The sequence below is a fragment of the Piliocolobus tephrosceles genome, chromosome 20 (genome assembly GCF_002776525.5).
Source record: "Piliocolobus tephrosceles isolate RC106 chromosome 20, ASM277652v3, whole genome shotgun sequence".
NCBI classification, from domain to species: domain Eukaryota; kingdom Metazoa; phylum Chordata; class Mammalia; order Primates; family Cercopithecidae; genus Piliocolobus; species Piliocolobus tephrosceles.
The window spans coordinates 1,621,566-1,643,245 of NC_045453.1; the positions used below are offsets into that span (position 1 = coordinate 1,621,566).

At 43.2% G+C, this 21,680-nt stretch overlaps 1 protein-coding gene across 7 annotated transcripts in view; it reads left to right on the forward strand.

Moving 5' to 3' along the window:
* Positions 1-1,463: 1,463 nt before the first annotated feature.
* ZNF343 (zinc finger protein 343) overlaps positions 1,464-21,680 on the forward strand; it is a 23,941-nt gene continuing 3,724 nt past the window's right edge. For 2 of the 7 annotated variants that reach the window (XM_023220308.2, XM_023220310.2), the window contains exons 1-6: positions 1,464-1,851; positions 3,509-3,556; positions 3,804-3,890; positions 11,484-11,749; positions 11,935-11,993; positions 12,691-12,817. In XM_023220308.2, the coding sequence (XP_023076076.1) occupies positions 11,632-11,749; positions 11,935-11,993; positions 12,691-12,817 (304 nt within the window). In that variant the 5' untranslated portion in view covers positions 1,464-1,851; positions 3,509-3,556; positions 3,804-3,890; positions 11,484-11,631. The remainder of the gene's footprint in view (positions 1,852-3,508; positions 3,557-3,803; positions 3,891-11,483; positions 11,750-11,934; positions 11,994-12,690; positions 12,818-21,680) is intronic. The other 5 variants (XM_031934703.1, XM_031934706.1, XM_023220309.2 and 2 more) reach the window with 4 other exon arrangements.

Here is a 21,680-nt window from a genome sequence, read left to right on the forward strand (position 1 = left end):
TATACAACCTGCTAATCAGATGCCAGACAGAAAGAGATCTTACTTTTTATCTAGTTGGGCAGATACAATCTATTACAAACATGTCCTCAAAATTAATGGTAATTTGCCCCCTTGTAAGAGGATTTGACATTGTTTGCTGTACAATTTTTCATAGTTCATCCTAAATTCACCTGGTAATTGGAGTAGCCATCTTTTAACTGCCTTTATCAAAAATAAAAAATAAAACTTTTATCTATGACAAGCAGGAGGTTACCAGTTTGGAGCTAGGCACCTAAGCTAAACTCCCAAGGTGACAGGGAGATAAGGGCACTATCTTCGTCACTGTTTACATTTCAAAGAGATGGCTCACCAGACCTTTGGGGGAAACATTCCTATTTTGTAAAGCTGGCAGGTGCTTCTTCAGCGTTTCAAGTGTCAGGTAAATATCAAAGCGGCATTTACACATAGATTTCTTATGGAAATACTCCAAGGGCGGGAGGTCAGGTTTATTTCCCTTTCAGTAACAAGTAAAATTTAATTCAATTTGTATTTGCCATTAAGATTTAAACGCTCCTCCTATGAGCTGAAGGTCTGATGTGCAAAACCCCAATTGCCATGTTGCACAAGGTACCAGCGTAGCACAGTTTAAAAAATATTATTATTTTTAAAATGTATATATTTAACTCCTGGCCTCAAGCCATCTCCAGCTTCAGCCTCCCTCGGGGTTACAGAAATCACAGGCGCGCGCCACCACGACCGGCTCCGGTAGCACAGATCTGAATCGGGATCTTAGATAAGAGGCCAGAGAGCCAGACTCCATCCTGAGTGAGGCTTCCCTCCTCCAGAAACTGGATGAGAGTCTGTCACTAACTCTGAGGACTTCGACAAGAGGAAGGTGACTACAGGCCACCCACAGGAGTGCACTGGTGTTGAGGGTAAGGGTTCAACTGAGACGCTGGGAGGCAGTTTTGCCCTGCCTGTGTCCCACAGGCAGCACGAAGTCGAATCTACATAGTGCTCACATAAGTGCTCACGTAGTTCGCATGCTACGGAGGCTCAGCCCAGGGAATTCAGTTGGTCCGGTGCAGGAAACACTGTACCCAAGGCACGCCTGACAGTTCGCGCACTGCTCGGCCTAGATTCGCCAATCGGAAATGACTTCCCTCGGTAACCCCAGCTTCCGGAAGCGCCTGCGGAAGCTGCCGCAGAGGCTTGTGGGGAGTGTAGTCTTTTTTTTTTTTTGGCAGAATGGGCCTACAGGACAGAGACTTCACTCGGGAGCCAGAACCTGTTTTCAGCATGGGTTTTTTTTTTTTTTTTTTTTTTGGACGGAGTTCCGCTCTGTCGCGCAGGCTGGAGTGCAGTGGCGCAATCTCGGCTCACTGCAAGCTCCGCCTCCCAGGTTCACGCCATTCTGCCTCAGCCTCCCCAGCAGCTGGGACTACAGCGCCTGCCACCACGCCCTGCTATTTTTTTGTATTTTTAATAGAGACGGGGTTTCACCGTGTTAGCCAGGATGGTCTCGATCTCCTGACCTCGTGATCTGCCCGCCTCGGCCTTCCAAAGTGCTGGGATTACAGGCGTGGAGCCACTGCGCTCAGCCCAGCATGGGTATTTTTCAAGAAGAGACGGAGAGGCTGTCACTGCAGTAGCCAATGTCCTGGAAAATTAACTGTTGCACGGCCCAGAAGCGGCTACTTGGCGGCCAATGAGAGCCGAAGCCTGCGAGGATGTTGGGAACTGTAGTTCTGGCGTAGGTCGACGGCCGAGGTCCCGGGCCCGCTGGCTCGGGTGAGCGCGGCCTCCGCGGCTCCTTGGCCCCAGGATGCCCTCTCTCGTGGGGAAAGGAGGTTCGGGAAAAGCCGGGTGTAGGTTAGGACGCAGGGTAGCGTGTGGCCGATGGGGAGTGCGGGTTGGAGATATTTGGTTTTTGGAGGAGGGGGCGCGGCTCGCGGTGCTCATTGGGACGGGGCGATGGGGTGAGCCCCTACTTGCCGGGACCTTCGCGGACCTTTTTTCCCTCGGGGGGACGAGAGTGACCGGGAATTCTATCGTCTGTCTTGTGAGAGTGACCTGGAATTCTAACGCCTGTCTTGAACCAGGCGGGAGTATTCTGGGTCAACCGGTTTTCGAATAGGAAGGGCGGCCCCAGTCGTGCGTCCTGGGGTTTATTTGGGCTGTGGGGTTGAGTTCTGCCAGGGCCAAATGGACCAACATCCCCAAGGCTGGGATGGGGACGTGGCTAGGTCCGCACATCCCTGGGTGGTTTTTGGCTGGGGAGCGTTCTGAGTCCTGCATCTCCGAGTTTTTCTGTGTTTTGGGTGGGGCTGGATATGTCCCAAGTGGTGACGAGGGTGGTTAGGGGGAGGCCATCTCAGGCCGTGATGCTTGATGGACCTTGGTTTGTTAGGGGTTGCAGGGGTGGAAGTGGAGGTGAGCTAGACGTGGTCAGAATATCCTGAGAGGGTCTGGGCGAGTGTCTTGGGTCAGGAGTCCCTGGGGTTTTTAGGGAGGTGAGGGAGGTTTTGTCCTCTGATAATAGCGGGCTGTATCACTCTGACATACATCTAGGCAGTTTTTTTTTTTTTTTTTAATGGGGACAGGCCTTTTCTCTGGGACTTGTTGTCTCAAGGCGTGTCATGTGGGAGGTGCCCCCTGTGCTTTGTGGCTGAGATCCTGGGTTTGGTCGTCATCTGGGTGGCCCATCTGGCTGACTCCTTCTTTCCTGGACTGCTTTTCCCTCACACGTTAGGGCCAAACATCTGGTTTGGGGCTGTGAAGGGTTAGGTATGGTGGAGAACTCTGATGGCTTCTGGTCAACAATCCAAATCACTTCTGGCATATGGCGAGTTCTGGATATCAGGCGTTTAATTTTATTTTTAATTTTTTCATAGGGGCAAATTTTAAACCTACCCAGTAGAGCCATTCAGTGAACTGCCACAGACCTGTCACCAGATTCAACATTTGTTAACTCATGGCCAATTCTGTTTCATCTACATCCCCTAAACCCTATGTGTGGATACACTTTGAGAATTGTCAGACCCCATAGGGATTGGTCACTGCTGACATCATTACTGGCCCAGCTGGCTAAGGGTGTGGCGCTCCACAGCTAGACTTCAAATCTAGGCACTTTCTAGCATTGTCAATTTGAGGAAGGTATGTAACTCATGGAGCTTTGGGGAGGTAAAACTTGTATGGTGCCTGGAATTGTCTCTGGTATACAGTCAGAGTTTAGTAAGTGTTAACTATTACTAATAATATTACAACTTGAGGCCCATAGGCATTAAAGGGATAAATATGTAATAGCAGCTTGTCAGGGCAGACTGTATTCTGATGTCCCCACGTGGCTCTGTGCCCTAGAAGCTGTTTACATTATTCTCTTCTCTGACAGATCTGAGGCTTTCTTGTTAAAGGAAGAGGAGAACTGCTCATTTTTTTTTTTTTTTTTTTCGAGACACAGTTTCACACTTGTTGCCTAGGCTGGAGTGCAGTGGTGCGATCTCGGCTCACCACAACCTCACCCTCCCAGGTTCAAGCGATTCTCCTGCCTCAGCCTCCCGAGTAGCTGGGATTACAGGTAAACGCGACCATGCCTGGCTAATTTTGTATTTTTAGTAGACACAGGGTTTCTCCGTGTCGGTCAGGCTGGTCACAAACTTCCCACCTCAGGTGATCCACCTGCCCTGGCCTCCCAAAGTGCTGGGATTACAGCATGAGCCACCGCTCCCAGCTGGCCCACTTATTTTAAACTTAGGGATTTCTAGCCTCCATATCTGGGTGCTAGGAGACAACCCCGAAATTCACACTGCCTGTTTCATCCTCAGGTCCACCTTCTCCAATACCTGCCTGCTGGGGGAGGACTATCTCTTGAGAAAGGAAGGACTTCTGTGCTCCTGAGAACCTCCTATCAGGTAGGTACCACTTACCTTTCACATTCCTATAGTGTCTTTTCTGCTCGAAACCATGGCTGAATTTCCTTTGCCCGTCTGACATCTTGTACCCTGAAGTGTCCAAATTGAGGCTCAAGGCCTTGCTTGTTTTTCTACAATAGTGGGGCGATTTTAAGGGCAAGGATCTCCACAGGGAATATTACCCCAGACTGGTACCCTCATTGAGGTTACCACCATCTTTGCCCCAGCCATATTTCATCCTGGCTGCTGGATTCCCAGGGATTTGTCAGCTACTGTGAAATAAAAAATGATGGTAAATACCATTTATTGGGCCATTGTTATCTGCCAGGCAACTGGGTTTATGGTTTCCATAATATTTTAAACTCTCAACAATTTGAAAGTTAGGAATCAAAACTCTGAATTGATAGAAGAAGTGGCATGTTACAGAGGTTAAGAAATTTACTTGTGTAATATGACTGGGTTGGGTAGAATTAGGATTTAGAACTTTTTTTTTTTTCTTTTCTTTTTTTTTTTTTTTTGAGACAGAGTCTCGCTCTGTCGCCCAGGCTGGAGTGCAGTGGCCGGATCTCAGCTCACCGCAACCTCCGCCTCCCAGGTTCAAGCAATTCTCCTGCCTCAGCCTCCCGAGTAGCTGGGACTACAGGCGCCCGCCACCGCGCCCAGCTAGTTTTTTTGTATTTTTTAGTAGAGACAGGGTTTCACCATGTAAGCCAGGATGGTCTCGATCTCCCGACCTCATGATCCGCCCGTCTCGGCCTCCCAAAGTGCTGGGATTACAGGCATGAGCCACAGCACCCGGCCTAGAACTTCTTTAGTTATCAACATTCTATAATCCCTGTTTCATTGAGCCCCCCGCCCCCTCATTTTCTTGTTTTTGCTGCTGGAGTATTTGGAAGGAAATCCCAGACATCACATAATTTTACCTAAAAATACTATCATATGCATTTCCAACAGAGAAGGACTATTTGTTAAAAATGTAGCCATAATATTACCACATTCAACAAAAGCGACAGTAATTCCTTAATATCTTAATTCTAGATTGTTTTAAAATCTGCCCATTTCTTCTAAAAAAGTGCCATTGCTTAGTGCAAACTGTACACACTTAACAATTCAGGTAAGAAGTATAAGAAGGAGAAGTATCTGGAATTCAGCAAGGCCAATTCTCCCTCTCCCTTTTCTCTTTACCTGTTGCTGATTTCTGTTACTGACTGTGTCTTCCACCCCTGGTCACCAATGGGAGCTCTGAGTCTTTCTTGCCACCTTGTTATTTCTGAAATTCTTATCCTTTTTTTTTTTTTTTTGAACAAGAACTTATTTCTTAAAATTTACTTAAGGGATTAGAGCTGATATATAATAGAACATTTAATATAACATTTGGAGTTATGTTAACATAAAAATAGCTGTGGTTACAATTAGCATATACAATTCACTGCAAAGGTAAAAATACATGCTATCCTCTAGACAAGTCTTCCAAATGAAGTTAGAGTGGATGGGGTGAAACAGCAAGTGAACATGAAAGGATTGCACTTAGAAGAAAGTGGGACATAGCTAGGATATAAAAGAGATATACCTAATGCTAATCACTGCAGTGTCCTACTGGCAAATTGCACATTTATTTTTAGAGTATATTCAATACACATATACATTGAGACTAGAGAATTTTCAAATATCTACCTTTGAAATATCCCTTTGTTTCTAACACATACATTATGGTATTAATGTAACAGCACTTAAAACCTGTAGTTACTATTTAATGCTTGTGTTCAAGAGATAAAAGAACATCATTCAGACAAAGCTCGTGTTCAAGAGATAAAAAAACATCTATCACTATCTGCCTTAAATGCATCTCATCACGATCCATCAACTTTAGTGAAATGGGTATTGAAGTTAAACTAACCAGTTTGTACAAACTATTGACTGAGAAAAAGCCCTTAAAAATTTAGGAAGAAATGAATAACAGAAGAGTTCACCCTGAGCTGCCACCTTTTAATTGTTAATGCAATGTATGTTAGAATATCATGCTAATGCACATACTAGTAGCATGTATGATGGAAAAAAATAGGTTAATGCAAAAGATAACACGTTTGGCTTTGTGAAGTTTTGTTTTGACTTACATCTGTATGAATTCTGTTTATTGAGTCTGAAAAGGAACTGCTGCCAAGGAGCAGTCCAAAGAAGAATTAGGCTGTTTAAGCCTGCTAGTTCATACCTTCTTTGAAATCGATGACAATGCCCAATTTTAGGTTAACCCTAAAACACTTGCCATTTTATGACTCCATATTCTTTTAATTTACAGAAAAGTACAAACTTTTTAAAAAGTAATCTTATCAGAGAAATATAATCTAACAATACCTATATTGTTATAATCTAACAATACTTATATTGTCATAATCTAACAATACCTATAATAGAAAGCTAGCCCAGTAAATTTTTTTGAATTGAACTTTTATGTAGCTTATAACTTTGATATTGAAATTCTCATCCTTCTAATTAGTGATGGAGTCCTCTCAATTCTACCTTGGCATACCCCTTTATTCTTTTCCCCTCATCTCACTGCTGTGCTACCCAAATTTTCATCTCTTCTCCACCACTAGTTCACCTTCCACCCTGCCTTTTAAGTTGCTCCTCTGAAGAAAAAATAAAGATCATGCCACTCACCTACTCAAGTGGGCCATTTCTTATTACCTACCTTCAACTCTGTCCAAACTCAGTAATTACAGTGTGAAGCCACGTGTGGTGGCTCACGCCTGTAATTCTAGCACTTTGGGAGGCTAAAGGGATGGATCGCTTGAACTCAGCCTGGGCAACATGACAAAACCCTGTCTCTACTAAAAATAGAAAAATTAGCTGGGCATGAGGGTGCACACCTGTGGTCCCAGCTACTCAGGAGGCTGAGATGGGAGGATGGCTTGAGCCTGGAAAGTGGAGGTTGCAGTAAGCCGAGATCACACCACTGCACTCCAGCCTGGGTGTGGGCTCTGGAGACAGACTGCCTAGATTCAAAGCCCGTCTTCACCACACATTAGCTGTGTAACCTTGGAGACATTATTTCACTGTGTCTTCTACTCCTCATCTGTATAATGAGGAAAATAATAGTGCCCATCTCAGGGAGTTGTGCGGAAGAAATGTGGTAATTCCTGTAAGGCCTGGCAGATAATTCCTATAAGGTAGTACCTGGCACATAGTATATGCTTACTAAATATGAACTGTGATTGTTAATATTGATATCTGATTAATATCTGAATTATCTCTCAACTCACCTTTTCAGTCTTGTCCCTACCAGTTACTCCTTTTGTAGTAGTGCCCTTGTACCTGTATGGGAATAGATTCCATTCTGTACTGTTTTATTCCTCTGTGGTTTTCTACTTGGCAATTGAACTTCTATTGATTTAGTCACACATTTACTCCATTGCAAAGCATGCCTTGATTTTCTCAGGCAAAGTTGTCCTCAGCCTCTTCTTTAGCACCAAACAACTTTTTATTTTTTTGGGGACGGAGTTTTGCTCTTGTTGCCCAGGCTGGAGTGCAATGGCGCAATCTCGGCTCACCACAACCTCTGCCTCCTGGGTTCAAGCTCCTGAGAAGCTGGGATTATAGGCATGTGCCACCATGCCTGGCTAATTTTGTATTTTTAGTAGAGATGGAGTTTCTCCATGTTGGTCAGGCTGGTCTCGAACTCCCGACCTCAGGTGATCCGCCCGTCCTAACCTCCCAAAGTGCTGGGATTAAAGGCATGAACCACCACGCATGGCTGATGGTAAGTCTTATCCTTCCAACTGCTCGAGGCAAAAATCTTAGAATTGTCTTGATTTTTCTTTTCATCTCGCAAATCACATACAGTAAAGAAATTCAGGATGTGATTGCTACTCACCACCTCTGCTGTGTCCACTTTTGTCCAAACCACCATTATCTCCCACCTGAATTATTTCAACAGCCTTTATGGGATTTCCTTGCCTCTCTCCTTGTCCCCTGTCCCCTTTGTCTGTTCCTAGTCTACCAGCCAGAGACATCTTTTAAAATGTAAATCCAAGCTTGTTATTCCTCTGCTCCAAATCCTCTAATGGCATCTCATTTCCCTCCACATCAAAACCAGCATGCTCAAGACTGCACATGACCTGTGCCCTGGTACCGCTGTCCTTGACTGCTTTTAACTGCCACCACTGTGCCTCACACCCTCCTGCCACAGGGAACGTATTTCTGAAACAGCAGAGCTCACTCCTGCCCTAGGACCTTCAACGGGCTGGTTTCTTTCCTTACGGTTCTTTTGACACAGTGGCCCACATGAATCACTCCCTCACATTGTTCAAATCTCAAGTAATCACCTTTAAAAAGCTTTCCTTAAATACTCAATTTAAAATTGCAACTCCTCCAGTCTCTACCACTGGATCTTTCTGGTGCCCTCAGTGCGTATCACCATCTGACATCTTGTGTCTTTTCTGAGCTATATTTTATTTTTGTTCATCTCCTTGCCCTTACCCCACTAAAATGGCAGCTACACGAGGGCTGGTATTTTTTCTATTGCATTTGCAGCAGTATCCCAAATGTTGGAACAGTCCTTAGCACACAGTGGGCACTGGTAATTATGGAACGATTGAATAGCTCCATCAGCAGCACGTAGAGCCAACTGTGGGAGGCATGGATAAGGAGTATGGGGGTGTGGGGGAGATCTGCAGAGACCCCTGTCAGGAGGCTGTTGCTGTTGTCTGAGCTTCCCAGCTGGTGTGGGGTGATGGGAGGCAGCTCTGATGTGGACAGAATCTACAGGCCTTTGTAATTGGTTAGGCGTGGCAGGGAGGCATAGAGTCAGTGATGACCCAGAGGTCAAGTGTGGTGATGGAACTGGGAGTCTTGGAAGTGAAGAAGCTGAGGAAAGAAGGAGTAGCAGGTTAGGAAGAGAAGGAAAGGAGACTAGGTGTTTATGTGACAGCTTGCGGACTGCCCTGCTCATGGCGCTGCACACCTCAGCTGGGCTTTCCGTGACAGGGCGCTGTCATATTTCCCTGATATCTGCAAAGCTCATCCCAGTGCCTAGCTTGTAGCAGATGTTCAGTAAGTGTTTGCTGAAGTGAGATGTCCAGCAGGCAGGAGGAAACATGGTCTGGGAGCTATGTGGGGTGTTCTTGGATTCCTAGAAAAAACAAACAATAGCAAAATGAAAACTATAGACGGTCGTTTGTAGCTCAGCTGACTTTTCACTTGTAGGGTTCCAGCATTCTCCAGCATTCTGAAGCCATTCCAAAGCTCCAGTATAAATAGTGTGAAAACTATGGCTTTCTAGTGTCCATCACTAGATTCTACCCAAAGAGACAATTCTGATCATAGCTCACTGGCAAATCAAGTCACATGGTCACTCCTGAGTTCAATGTGATAGAGTGTATACCTATAAGGAGTGGCCACACACTGGGGATGGAGAGTGAAACATGCTACTGCAAGGATGCAAGCCCATAAACCCATTCTCACCCAGCCCTAGTCCCCACTACTGATTGGGCCTTCAAAGTGCTAAGATTTGTGGCTGTGCCTAGAACATATTTGGTAGCTGTGTAATCTTAAAGACAAATAAACCAACCTCTTGGTGCCCCAGTTTCCTCCTCTGTGAGATGGAAAGAATAGAAGCATCCACCTCTTGGCTGTGTTGTGAAGATTACCGGAAATCTGTACTTAGTAACCAGGCATGGTGGCTCATGCTTGTAATCCCAGTGCCTTGGGAGGCCAACGCAGGCAGATCACGAGGTCAGGAGTTCAAGACCAGCCTGGCCAACATGGTGAAACCCTGTCTCTACTAAAAATTCAAAAATTAGCCGGGCGTGGTGGCAGGCACCTGTAATCCCAGGTTCTTAGGAGGCTGAGGCAAAAGAATCACTTGAACCCAGGAGGCAGAGCTTGCAGTGAGCTGAGATCGCAGCACTGCACTCCAGCCTGGGCAACAGAGCAAGACTCTGTCTCAAAAAAAAAAAAAAAAAAAAAGTCTGCACTTAAAGATCTTGCTTTATCAATGTTAGCTACAGATACTAGTGTTACTAGGAGAAAGGTTTTGTCAGCTTCAGCTACGTTGTACTGCAGGTATTATAGGTTGGCTTTAGCTTTGTACCATGACCTTTTACAATAGAACCACAGTCCCTTTGGGGACATGCTGTTCTCAGAACAAGAGAAATGGTGGAATTATGCAATGCTTAGAAACGGCATCGTTGCTTTTACTCACATTCATTTTCCAAGGCAAGTTACAAGGTCAAGCCTGATGCCTGGGACAGGGAAGTACCATCTTTTTATAGGGTAACAAATAATTGGGAATGATGATAAAACCTACCACAAAGGCCTCTTCTATCCTAATCACTAAAAGTAGATTAGCAAAAAGGCTGAGATTCATTTCATCTTACAAGAAGCTTCACAGTTTAGTCAAGACAGTCATGTAAATAGAGAAATTGCAATATGGTATGATGCCCAGGTTGGACAGAAGAGGGAGTGGTCATCTCTGCCTATGGTATTGAGGGATGAATTACAAGAGCTGCTTAGAGACCCCAGCTAGTCTCAGAAGGGTACTAGGCAACAATAGTAGTAGTAGTCATTTGGGCTGAAATCCTGGACAGTGTCTGAGGAGCTTCTGAAGGTGGCATAACTCCTAATACCACCTGCCTTCTCTGGGACCACATCAGTGTAGGACTTTGATTTGGGCGCATCAGGATACACAAATGCACATCTCTGGTAAGGTCATGTGGTAGACGTGCATAGAAATGGAAGCTAGAAGGTTATCGCTTTAGAGTAATTGTGAGACCTGGAGCTCTCAACCTTAAGTAAGAAGGACTGACTTTTGATCTCCTAAACTCCTCAGAATACCAGGGACATAGGGATCTTTTTTTTTTTTTTTTTTTTTGAGACAGGGTCTTACTCCTGTCACCCAGGCTAGAGTGCAGTGGCACGATCTCAGCTCACTGCAGCCTCGACTCCCTGAGCTCAGGTGATCCTCCCACCTTAGCCTGCTGAGTGGCTAGGACTACAGGCACATATCATCATGCCCAGCTGATTTTTGTATTTTTTGTAGAGATGGCATTTCGCCATGTTGCCCAGACTGGTCTTGAGCCCCTGAGCTTAAGCAATTAGCTTGCCTTGGCCTCCCAGAGTACTGAGATTGCAGGTGTGAGCCACTGTGCCCATCCAAGACATAAGTAACTGAATATAGATGGAACCTTGGGTTGGGGCAGGGGAATCAGAAGCTGAGTTCTGCACACATGGATTGGTCTGCAGGAAACAGTCAGAGGCTCTTTCTCCATAGGCATTATGTTATATTCTGTCTTCTCTCTGACTCAGGCTTCAGGTAGTAGCAGAGACTGATCTGAAACCTAGAGTTTGAATCTGAGGTACAGAGGCAGAAGAAGTAAGGTTTGAGAGCTAAGGGAGAGTGGCAGAACATAAGCATGAGGGCCTAGAAATGAAGGTAGAGTGAATGAAGGTAGAAAATCCAGAGAACCCTTGTAGATGGAGACTCTATGTTTGTTGAATGAGGAGGGTGTGAGAGGACAGGATCCCTGTTGAAGAGGCATAAGCCTAGGGCCCACAATACAAGCCCCAGCAATAGCAAATTGCTTCTTCATCCCACAGGTCCTGGCTGCATGGAAACAAGATGAGCTTTTACAATTAAGGTTGGAAGAAGTCACCACAGGCAACAGAACTCCATCTTGAGATGAAATAACATCTACCTAGACCTCTGGCAGAATTTCAAGGTTCACACTGGGCTGACTCTGGGGCCATGATGTTGCCTCATCCTTCAGCACTGGGAGATCAATACTGGGAAGAGATTTTGCTTTCAAATAATGGGGAAAATGTAGAGACCATGAAGAAATTGATCCAAAATCATAAAGCGAAAGGTGAGAATTGTTGAGGGGCCAGAGAGATGAAGAGGGAGCCAAGTCTCCAGGTTCACCTGAAAATGCTTCAGAGGTCACCTCTGAGTAAAGTGACTACTTCCTTCATCCTAAGGCTCAAAAGAGCTGCTCAGGGAGCCTGGGGGGTAGAGGGTCTGGTTTCTCATAGCTTCTTTTTCTTTCACTAGGCTTGCCTTCTAATGATACTAACTGGCCCCAGGAAAAGGAGGGAAAGGCCCAAATAGTGGTGAGTTGGGATTACATTTTTTTTTTCCCCTGAAGTGCTGGCTCATTTCCCAGAGAACAGACATATATTCTCTTTCTTGGGAAGGGAAAAGGCGGTCAACATCTGGGTAGATGAGTGAAGCATTAGGCTTTCTTGAAAAAAGTTGTTAAAGCACATAGCAAAGACAGGGATTTTATAGATCCCATTTAGTAACCTGAGCTTTTAAGACATGCTCATTCCAGACCCCATCTGTTCACTCCCATTTTTCTCTGTTCTCTCTGTAACAAGTTTTCTTCCATTCTTTCTAAATCTTTACCACTCCCTGCTGCCCGGCACAAGCCCTAAGTCTGTGATGCTTTTGTTCCTTCTGCAGCCCATTCTCTGCTGTTTTATCTCTGAATTCCTTCATTATGAATTCTCAAGGTCACTGTCCTAAACACAGCCTGAGGTTTACAAAGTAATTCACAAATCATTTCTCCAGTGAAATCATACATGTCAAGGGCCTAGAATGTGTTCTGTGCTCAGTTATGCTCCTCACAGGTTTTAACAGAAAACTAGGCACACAGTAGTGTTCAGAACTTCTTCATATGGAGAACCATATATTCTGATGAATTACATCAACTTGCATATCCAGGCTCTCCAGGGTCACCAGCTGTGCTCCACACACAGGGAAGATTGATGGCGGCTTGCTATACATTAATTTACTGGTTGTTTGTAGGTACCAGTTACATTCAGGGATGTGGCTGTGATCTTCACAGAAGCAGAATGGAAGAGACTGAGTCCAGAGCAGAGGAATCTATACAAAGAAGTGATGCTGGAGAATTACAGGAATCTTCTCTCACTGGGTGAGGCTGTGTTCTTTCCTTTCCTTCATTAATTCAGTAGCAATTTATTGATCACCTACTATGTACCACAAAAAAATGTTCTAGATATTTACAACACATTAGTAAACAAAATCGTAATCCCTGCCTCCATGGGGCTTACTTTTTAGTATAAGGAGACAGACAACAAACCAAAAGCTTCATATACAGGGATATTATAACACGGTATGTTAAAAGGTGATAAGTGCAACTTAGTAAAAAATAATGATATAAGGCAGGATAAAGGGGTATTGGGTGTGATAGGGTGGCTGGCTGAATTTTAAAACTGGGTATTTGAAATCACTGAAGAAGTAATATTTGGCTAAAGACATAATGTGGTGAGGAGGTTAGAACTATAGGTATCTAGGGTAAGAGCATTTCAGGTGGAGGGAATTATTGACACGAAGACCTTAATGAAGGGATGTACCTGCCCAATACATGAAGCTGCAAGGAGGCCAGTGAGGCTGGGGGCATGGTTTGCAAGGGGGAGAGTAGGGAGAGATGCAGCTCTGTGATGTAAGTTAAAATTAAGAGTCAAGTTTATTGTGGTTTGGGGGTTTCATAAACCATGTTTTTTTCTTTTTCGTTTGTTTGCAAATCTAAACGAGGTCAGGAGATCGAGACCATCCTGGCCAACATGGTGAAACCCCGTCTCTACTAAAAATACAAAAATTAGCTGAACGTGGTGGCGTGTGCCTGTAATCTCAGCTACTTGGGAGGCTGAGGCAGGAGAATCGCTTGAACCAGGGAGTTGGAGGTTGCAGTGAGCTGAGATCATGCTCATTGCACTCCAGCCTGGTGACAGAGTGAAACTCAGTCTGAAAAAATAAAAAATAAAAATAAAAAATTATTTAAATCTGGGTTGATAAATGTCAATTGCAACATAACTCTAGATGAGGGATTGGCCAACTTTTTCTGTAAAGGGCCAAACAATAACTGTTTTTGCAGGTGATAAGGCCTCTGTAACAACCCTTAACTTGCCATTGAGTTGCAGCCATAAACAATACGCAAACGAATGAGCGTGGATATGTTCCAATAAAACTTTCTTTATAGACACTGAAATTTGAATTTAATACTATGTTTATGTATCATGAAATATTACTACTCTTTTTACTTTTTTCTAGCCACTTAAAAATGTAAAAACCATTCTTAGCTTGTAGGTGATACAAAAACAGAGGACTGGATTTAGCTTGTGGGCAGTCATTTTCCACTCCCGAGTTCTAGATCAGTGCTGTCTAGTAGAAATATAATGTGAGCCACATAGGTAATTTTAAATTTCCTAGTAACCACATTTTTACAAGTGTAACTACAGGTGAAATCAACTTTAAGAATATATATATTATTTAACCCAATATATTAAAATATCATTTCAACATGAAATTAACATAAAAACTTATTAATTAGGTATTTTACTTATTTTTTTGTACTGTGTTCAAAACCTGGTTGTATTTTACACTTAGAGCACATCTTAGTTTAGCCACGTTTCAAGTGTTCAGTAAACACATGGCCAGTGGCTGCTATACTGGAGCTTACTGTTCTAGATATTCCTATATTTCTAGATAAAACATGTAGAGAAGAATCACATTTTTGGAGACACAAACCAGTTTCAGGGAGGAGTTTCTTCGGGAGTTTGCTCCAAATGGCATGGCTGTTTTCCTGATATGATTTAATCAGATTTACCTTATTTCATTTTCATCTTCTTTGATGTGTTTTGATCTGATTCCCTCTGGTTTGAACTAGCTCCCATCTGACCTGGCTCCATTTAAATCAGTGTAGATTCATCCATTTCGGACTGGTTCTGTGTGGGCTGTTTTTCTTTTAAAAAAAAGATTGATAATTTTTGTGAATGGTTTAGTGTGTTTTGATTTGGTCTTAGCTACTTAGTCCAACTAGGTTTTGTTTTTATTTTTCTCTGGTCATACTGTTTTCTCTCCCATTGTTCATACATATAACTGATTGAGAGGAAAATGTTAAAAATGACCTGGTTCATAGCCAAGTGTGGTGGCGGGCACCTGTAATCCCAGCTACTCAGGAGGCTGAGGCAGGAGATTCACTTGAACCCAGGAGGTGGAGGTTGCAGTGAGCCGAGATCATGTCATTGCACTCCAGCCTGGGGAACAAGTGCAAAACTCCATCTCAAACAAACAAACAAACAAACAAACAAATAAACAAAAAACCCATAAAACAACAAACAAACAAATGACCTAGTTCAAATGAATCTTGATATTGAAAACCTGGATCCCAATTGCATTCCTTGAAATTATTTGCTTTGTCTTGCTTGACACCATAATGTTCCACAGTTTCCAGCCTCTTATGTCCTCTTTTGGGCTATTCTCTTTCTTCTTTTTCTTTTCTTTGGACTGCAGGGGTCCATAGGAGTTAGTGTCACATACTCCTTTTCCGTGTTTATATTTACACCCTTTAACAATTCGTGAATTTTTTTTTTTTTTTTTTTTTTCTGAGACGGAGTCTCGCTCTGCCAGGCTGGAGTGCAGTGGCCGGATCTCAGCTCACTGCAAGCTCCCCCTCCCGGGTTTAGGCCATTCTCCTGCCTCAGCCTCCCGAGTAGCTGGGACTACAGGCGCCCGCCACCTCACCCGGCTAGTTTTTTGTATTTTTTAGTAGAGAGGGGGTTTCACCGTGTTAGCTGGGATGGTCTCAATCTCCTGACCTCATGATCCTCCCGTCTCGGCCTCCCAAAGTGCTGGGATTACAGGCTTGAGCCACTGCGCCCGGCCCAACAATTTGTGAACTTTAATGATTTTCCCTATCACATATTATAACGAACCCATTATCTACCGCTGTCTCACCTGTGCTTTATCCCCATCTTTCTCCTTGCCTGCAACCACAAGTTTATTCTTAAAATTATAAAAGCTTGAGAGCATACCATTTTTCCTTCTAAACCAGTCTCTTTCTCTTTCTTTCTTTCTTTTCTCTTTCTCCTTTCCCATTTTTTCCCTTTTTCCCTTTTCCCTTTTCCTTTTTCCTTTTCTTTCCTTATTTTATTTTATTTCTTTTTTTTTCAGACAGAGTTTTGCCACGTTGCCCAGGCTGGTCTCAAACTCCTAGGCTTAAGCAATCCACCCACCCTGGCCTCCCAGAGTGCCGGGATTACAGGTGTGAGCCATGTTGCTCAGCCCAAATCTCTTTTTCTCTCTTTCTTCACATATTCATGTTAATGTCTTTTCTTCAAGGGCGTTGTTAGAAATAAATGGGCCAGTTCTTTCTGAAATAATCTTTAAAGCCTTCACAGGGGAGATAATTTAATAAGCTTAGACCAGATAATACTGTGATAACCCCAATACTTATAATAGCCAATGTTCATTTCTCACTTACATTACCTCTTGGTTACTTCAGGTGTGGTTCAACTCTCTTGGTTCTGGGATCCAAGCAAAAGGAGCAGTTTCTGTCTGGATCATGGGGTTCTCAAGGTATAGGGAAAAAGAGCAATGATGGGACCACATCGTGGCTCTTAAAACTTGTTTGAAAGTGCACTGACTTTCCGCTAACCTTCATTGGCCAAAGCAAATCCCACAGCTAAGTCTGATGTCACTGTGGTGGGAAAGATAATCCTTCTTCAGAGATGGGCTCAGTGGGGAGGAACAGCAGATTTTGTGACCAAAATACCGTTTGCTGCAAGAGGGTAGCTTAGGCTGAATCTTAAGTGTTCAAGAAATAAGTGTTCATGGCCGGGCGCGGTGGCTCAAGCCTGCAATCCCAGCACTTTGGGAGGCCAAGACAGATGGATCACGAGGTCAGGAGATCAAGACCATCCTGGCTAACGTGGTGAAACCTCGTCTTTACTAAAAAATACAAAAAACTAGCCGGGTGAGGTGGCGGGCGCCTGTAGTCCCAGCTACCCGGGAGGCTGAGGCAGGAGAATGGCGTGAACCCGGGAGGTAGAGCTTGCAGTGAGCTGAGATCCGGCCACTGCACTCCAGCCTGGGCGACAGAGCGAGACTCTGGCTCAAAAAAAAAAAAGAAATAAGTGTTTGTAGGGCTGATAGGTCAAGGAGGAACACGAATTACCCAGACTTAATAGTTACTAACACATTGCCCGCTTGCATTATCATTCACTTCTCCCTTTCTGGCCAAATTATTTCAAAGTTCATTCTAAATATCATGACACCCTTAAATATACCACATTTCTCTAAAAAGTGAAAATGGATTCTTACATAACCACAATACCATTACTACATTCAACAAAGTTAATGGTATCATCTAATACCAAATCTGTGTTAAAATTTCTTTGATTAAAAAAAATTATATATATTTTGAGACAGGGTCTCACGTCTGTCATCCAGGCTGGAGTATAGTGGCATGATCATAGCTCACTGCAGCCTCAACTTCCTGGGCTCAGGTGATTCTCCCACCTCACCCTTCCAGTATCTGGGACTACAGGTGCATGCCACAATGCCAGCTAATTGTTTGTATTTTTAGTAGAGACAGGGTTTTGCCATGTTGCCCAGGCTGGTCTTGAGCTCCTGGTCTAAAGTGATCCACCTGCGTGGGCGTCCCGAAGTGCTGGGATTACAGCTGTGAGCCACAATGCCTGACCTCAAAAAATATTTTTATAGATTAAAGTCAAGTTGTCATTTATCCCTAAGGTAATTCAAAAAGTTAACATGTCCCAATAAAAAAGTGAAATTGTTTTGTGAAATTCACATGGAAAAATAAAGGTGGAAAATAACCAAGAATACACTGAAAAATAAAAGCCATAACAGGGTACTATCCTTATCAGACACTAAAGTATGCTACAAAACCTTTAGAATTAAAATGTATCCTTTGAGTTGAAGCTGCAAGCAGAAAATAAAGAAAGAAAACATTGTGGTGCTGGCCCATGACTAGACAAATAGACCAGTGGAATCAGGGAGCAAGTCAGGAAGTCAACCCAAGTACTTATGAAAGTTTGGTATGTGATGAACGTGGCATCTCAAATCCCTGGAGTAAAGATGGACATTTTAATAAATGGGGTTGGGCAACTAGATATCCATCTGGAAAAACGTAACATTGGACCATATACCACACACCATATACAAGAAAAATCCCAAATGACTAGATCTAAATGTAAAAAATTAAACCGTAAACATACTAGGATAGAATGGGGGTAAATATTCTATCACCTGGACATAGTAAAAGGTTTTCTAAATTTGACTAAAAACCCAGATGCCGCCGGGCGCGGTGGCTCAAGCCTGTAATCCCAGCACTTTGGGAGGCCGAGACAGGCGGATCACGAGGTCAGGAGATCGAGACCATCCTCGGTAACACAGTGAAACCTCGTCTCTACTAAAAAATACAAAAAACTAGCTGGGCGAGGTGGCGGGCGCCTATAGTTCCATCTGCTTGGGAGGCTGAGGCAGGAGAATGGCGTAAACCCGGGAGGCGGAGCTTGCAGTGAGCTGAGATCCGGCCACTGCACTCCAGCCCGGGCGACAGAGCAAGACTCCCTCTCAAAAAAAAAAAATTTCCAGGAAATATTTGCCACATATAGTATATCATATATAAAGAGTTATTTTCCATAGTATAGAATGAATCTTAAAATTCAAAGAGAAAAACCCTAAAACCAGATAAGAAGAAAATAGGCAAAACACCTGAATAGACAATTCACAAAATAAAATATAACATTGTCCCTTAAATGTTTGAAAAGGTGTTCAATTTCACTTCTAATTAGATTAATGCAAATTGAAACTACACACCATTCTTATCATTGGCAGCATTTCGAAAGGTTGACAGAACACTTGGCGAAGCTGAGGGATATAGGCAACATTATACACTGCAGATGGCAATGCAGAAATGCTACAGCTATTGTGGAGGGAAATTTGGCAACATGTAACAAAACTATATATGCGTATGCTTTGACCTGGCAATCCTACCTATAGGAATTTACCCTGAAGATTCATCTCCAAAGATAGTACACTTGCACAAGGTTATTCATTATAGCATTGTTTCTTTATAAAATATTAGAGTAATCTAATTGCCCTTATGTAGTAAATTGGTTGAAGAAGTTATGATACATCCTTCCAAAATGGGGAAGAGCTCCTCTGAACTGATAGGGAGTAAATTCTAGGATATATTAAGTGAAAAGAGCCAAGTGCAAAGAGTATTTTTAAAAGTGAGAAATTATGAGCATATGCATATCTGTTTCTTCTTGTTTTTTTTTTCCCCCCCCCCACAAAGTAATACAGGGTTAATAAACCAGAAACTAATGAGATTGGTTAGCTGTGAGGTTATATTGGAATTTGGCTGGAAGGCTATGGAAAGGAGAGGCATGTCCTTTCTGAATAGTTTTGCACTTTTGGAGCATATTAGTGTTTAAATACTCAAAAAAAGGAATTAAATCAACAAAGAGAGGGAAAATCCCTAAAATGGAATACCAAGAGAAACAAATCTACCTAACTGTTCCAAAATAATAACACGACCACAGGTAACAGGGGAAAACAACCCATTTAACAGAGAGCCTTGCCCATACTCCATAGGAAAATGAGGAATGGCAAACTAGGGCCTACAGGCCAAATCTGTCTCACTGCCTGTTTTTGTAAATAAAGTTTTTTTGGAACAATGAATTATTTATGGCTGCTTTTGTTATACAATGGCAGAGTTAAGCAGTCATGATAGAGACCATGTCACCTACAAAGCCTAAAATATTTACTCCTTGGTTCTTTGCAGAAAAAATTGGCCAACTCCTTCTCTATTGACAAAGAAGAACTGCATACAAATCTTGAACTATATGGACTATATTTTGTATATTGTGTTTTGTAAGAATGTGGGTCAACAATTCGGAAACTATATTCCTCTCTTTTTTTTTTTTTTTTGAGACGGATTTTTTTTTTTTTAGACAGAGTTTCTCTTTTGTTGCCCAGGCTAGAGTGCAATGGTGTGATCTCGGCTCACCACAACCTCTGCCTCCCGGGTTCAAGAGATTCTCCTGCCTCAGCCTCCCAAGTAGCTGGGATTACAGGCATGTGCCACCACGCCTGGCTAATTTTGTATCTTTAGTAGAGATGGGGTTTCTCCATGTTGGTCAGGCTGTTCTGGAACTCCCAACCTCAGGTGATCTGCCTGCCTCAGCCTCCCAAAGTGCTGGGATTATAGGCGTGAGCCACTGCACCTGGTCTTATTCCTTGCATTTTAAGATTAAGCAAATGAGTAAATATATTGATGATGCAAGCCAGATCTCTCAACTATATAGTTCTTTAGAAATATATACTGAATTATTGGCCAGGTGCGGTGGCTCACACCTGTAATCCCAGCAGTTTGGGAGGCCGAGGCGGGTGGATCATGAGGTCAGGAGATCGAGACCATCCTGGCTAACACGGTGAAACCCTGTCTCTACTAAAAATACAAAAAATTAGCTGGGCGTGGTGGCGGGCGCCTGTAGTCCCAGCTACTTGGGAGGCTGAGGCAGGAGAATGGCATGAACCTGAGAGGCAGAGCTTGCAGTGAGCCAAGATTGTGCCACTGCACTCCAGACTGGGAGAGAGAGCGAGACTCCGTCTCAAAAAAAAAAAAAAAAAAGAAATGTATACTGAATTATTATACAGCAAAGGGGCATGATAGAAAGCGGAGTTCCTCAAAATGGCCTCAGTAAATCTAAATTATCTTTAGTGAAATGATGACACTTTGCTAGTAAGGCATAGGGATTAGAATCATAATGAGTATACACGGGGTCCCTTTAACAGGGTGTTAAGTGTAAGGAGCTTTTGGTTCCAGTGTTTAACACAAAATAGACACAAATGAGATTTCTTCTCCTACTGAAATACTTCTCAGTGATGTAGGGTGTTACGTCACTGCCACATATATATTCAGACTGTAGTCTGAATGACCTGGTATGCTTCTAGATAAGCCAAAAAGATGGCAGCGAATCACAGTCAAAATATCAAGACAAAAAGTTCATGTCACAAAATACCAGAATGACCGCAAGTCTTATAAGAGATGACTGGCCAGAAATAGAAACAAATAATGAGTTACTTTGAGAACCCAAGTAAACCAAATAAACCCAGGGAGTGCTCAGTGACAGCAAGCAGAGGCTGACAGCTGCTGAGAGCCTCACCCATGGCAAGGCTGCCAGAAGCAGCTTTGAGCACCTACGGACCAGTCTACACACAGCTATGTTCCTCTGGCAGTCCAGCAGTTCCAGCACTGGTGAGTGCCCTGTCAGAGCAACCAAAGGGAAAACACATTGTCAAAAACTAAAAGACCACAAAAGGTCAAAAAATCAAATGGCACAAATCATTTACTTAACAGGCAAGGAGACACAGCAGTGAAGAAATTCACTGTATAGTTTGGTAAGGAGGAAAAAATAAAAGGTTTTACTCTTAGGGAGCAGTTTCATGATGGTTATGCTAATTAAGGTTTGAAAACTAGCATTCTGGATAGGATAGGATGAGTTTTTAGGGACAGACACAGTTGATTATAAAGATTCCAGTGTTCCTTAGTTAGGCAGAAGTCTTTAATTAGGCCCAGTAGGGTCTGGGGCCAAGTACGTGGTCATTTCTCAGCATCAGTTGGATAGATCCTGTTGTGATGAAATGCAACATCTAGTTTTGATATTTTGTAGGCAGGTGCTACTGTAAATGAAAAGTTTTTCTTTTTACTGATTTATGAAAAGTGGAAAGAAAGGCAGATTTTGTTGTTTTGGCTTGGTGCCAGAATCCTAAAATCATAGACCATGTCTTTCTTGTTCATTGTTGAATTCATAAATTCATAATACTTAGTAGAGAACCTAATAATACTTTGACATTTTCCTTTTTTTTTTTTTTTTTTTTGGGGGGGATCACCCTCTGTCGCCCCGACTTTTTTGGCGGGGGCTACCCTCTAAATAAAAAGTTTTTCTTTTCCTATTTTTAAC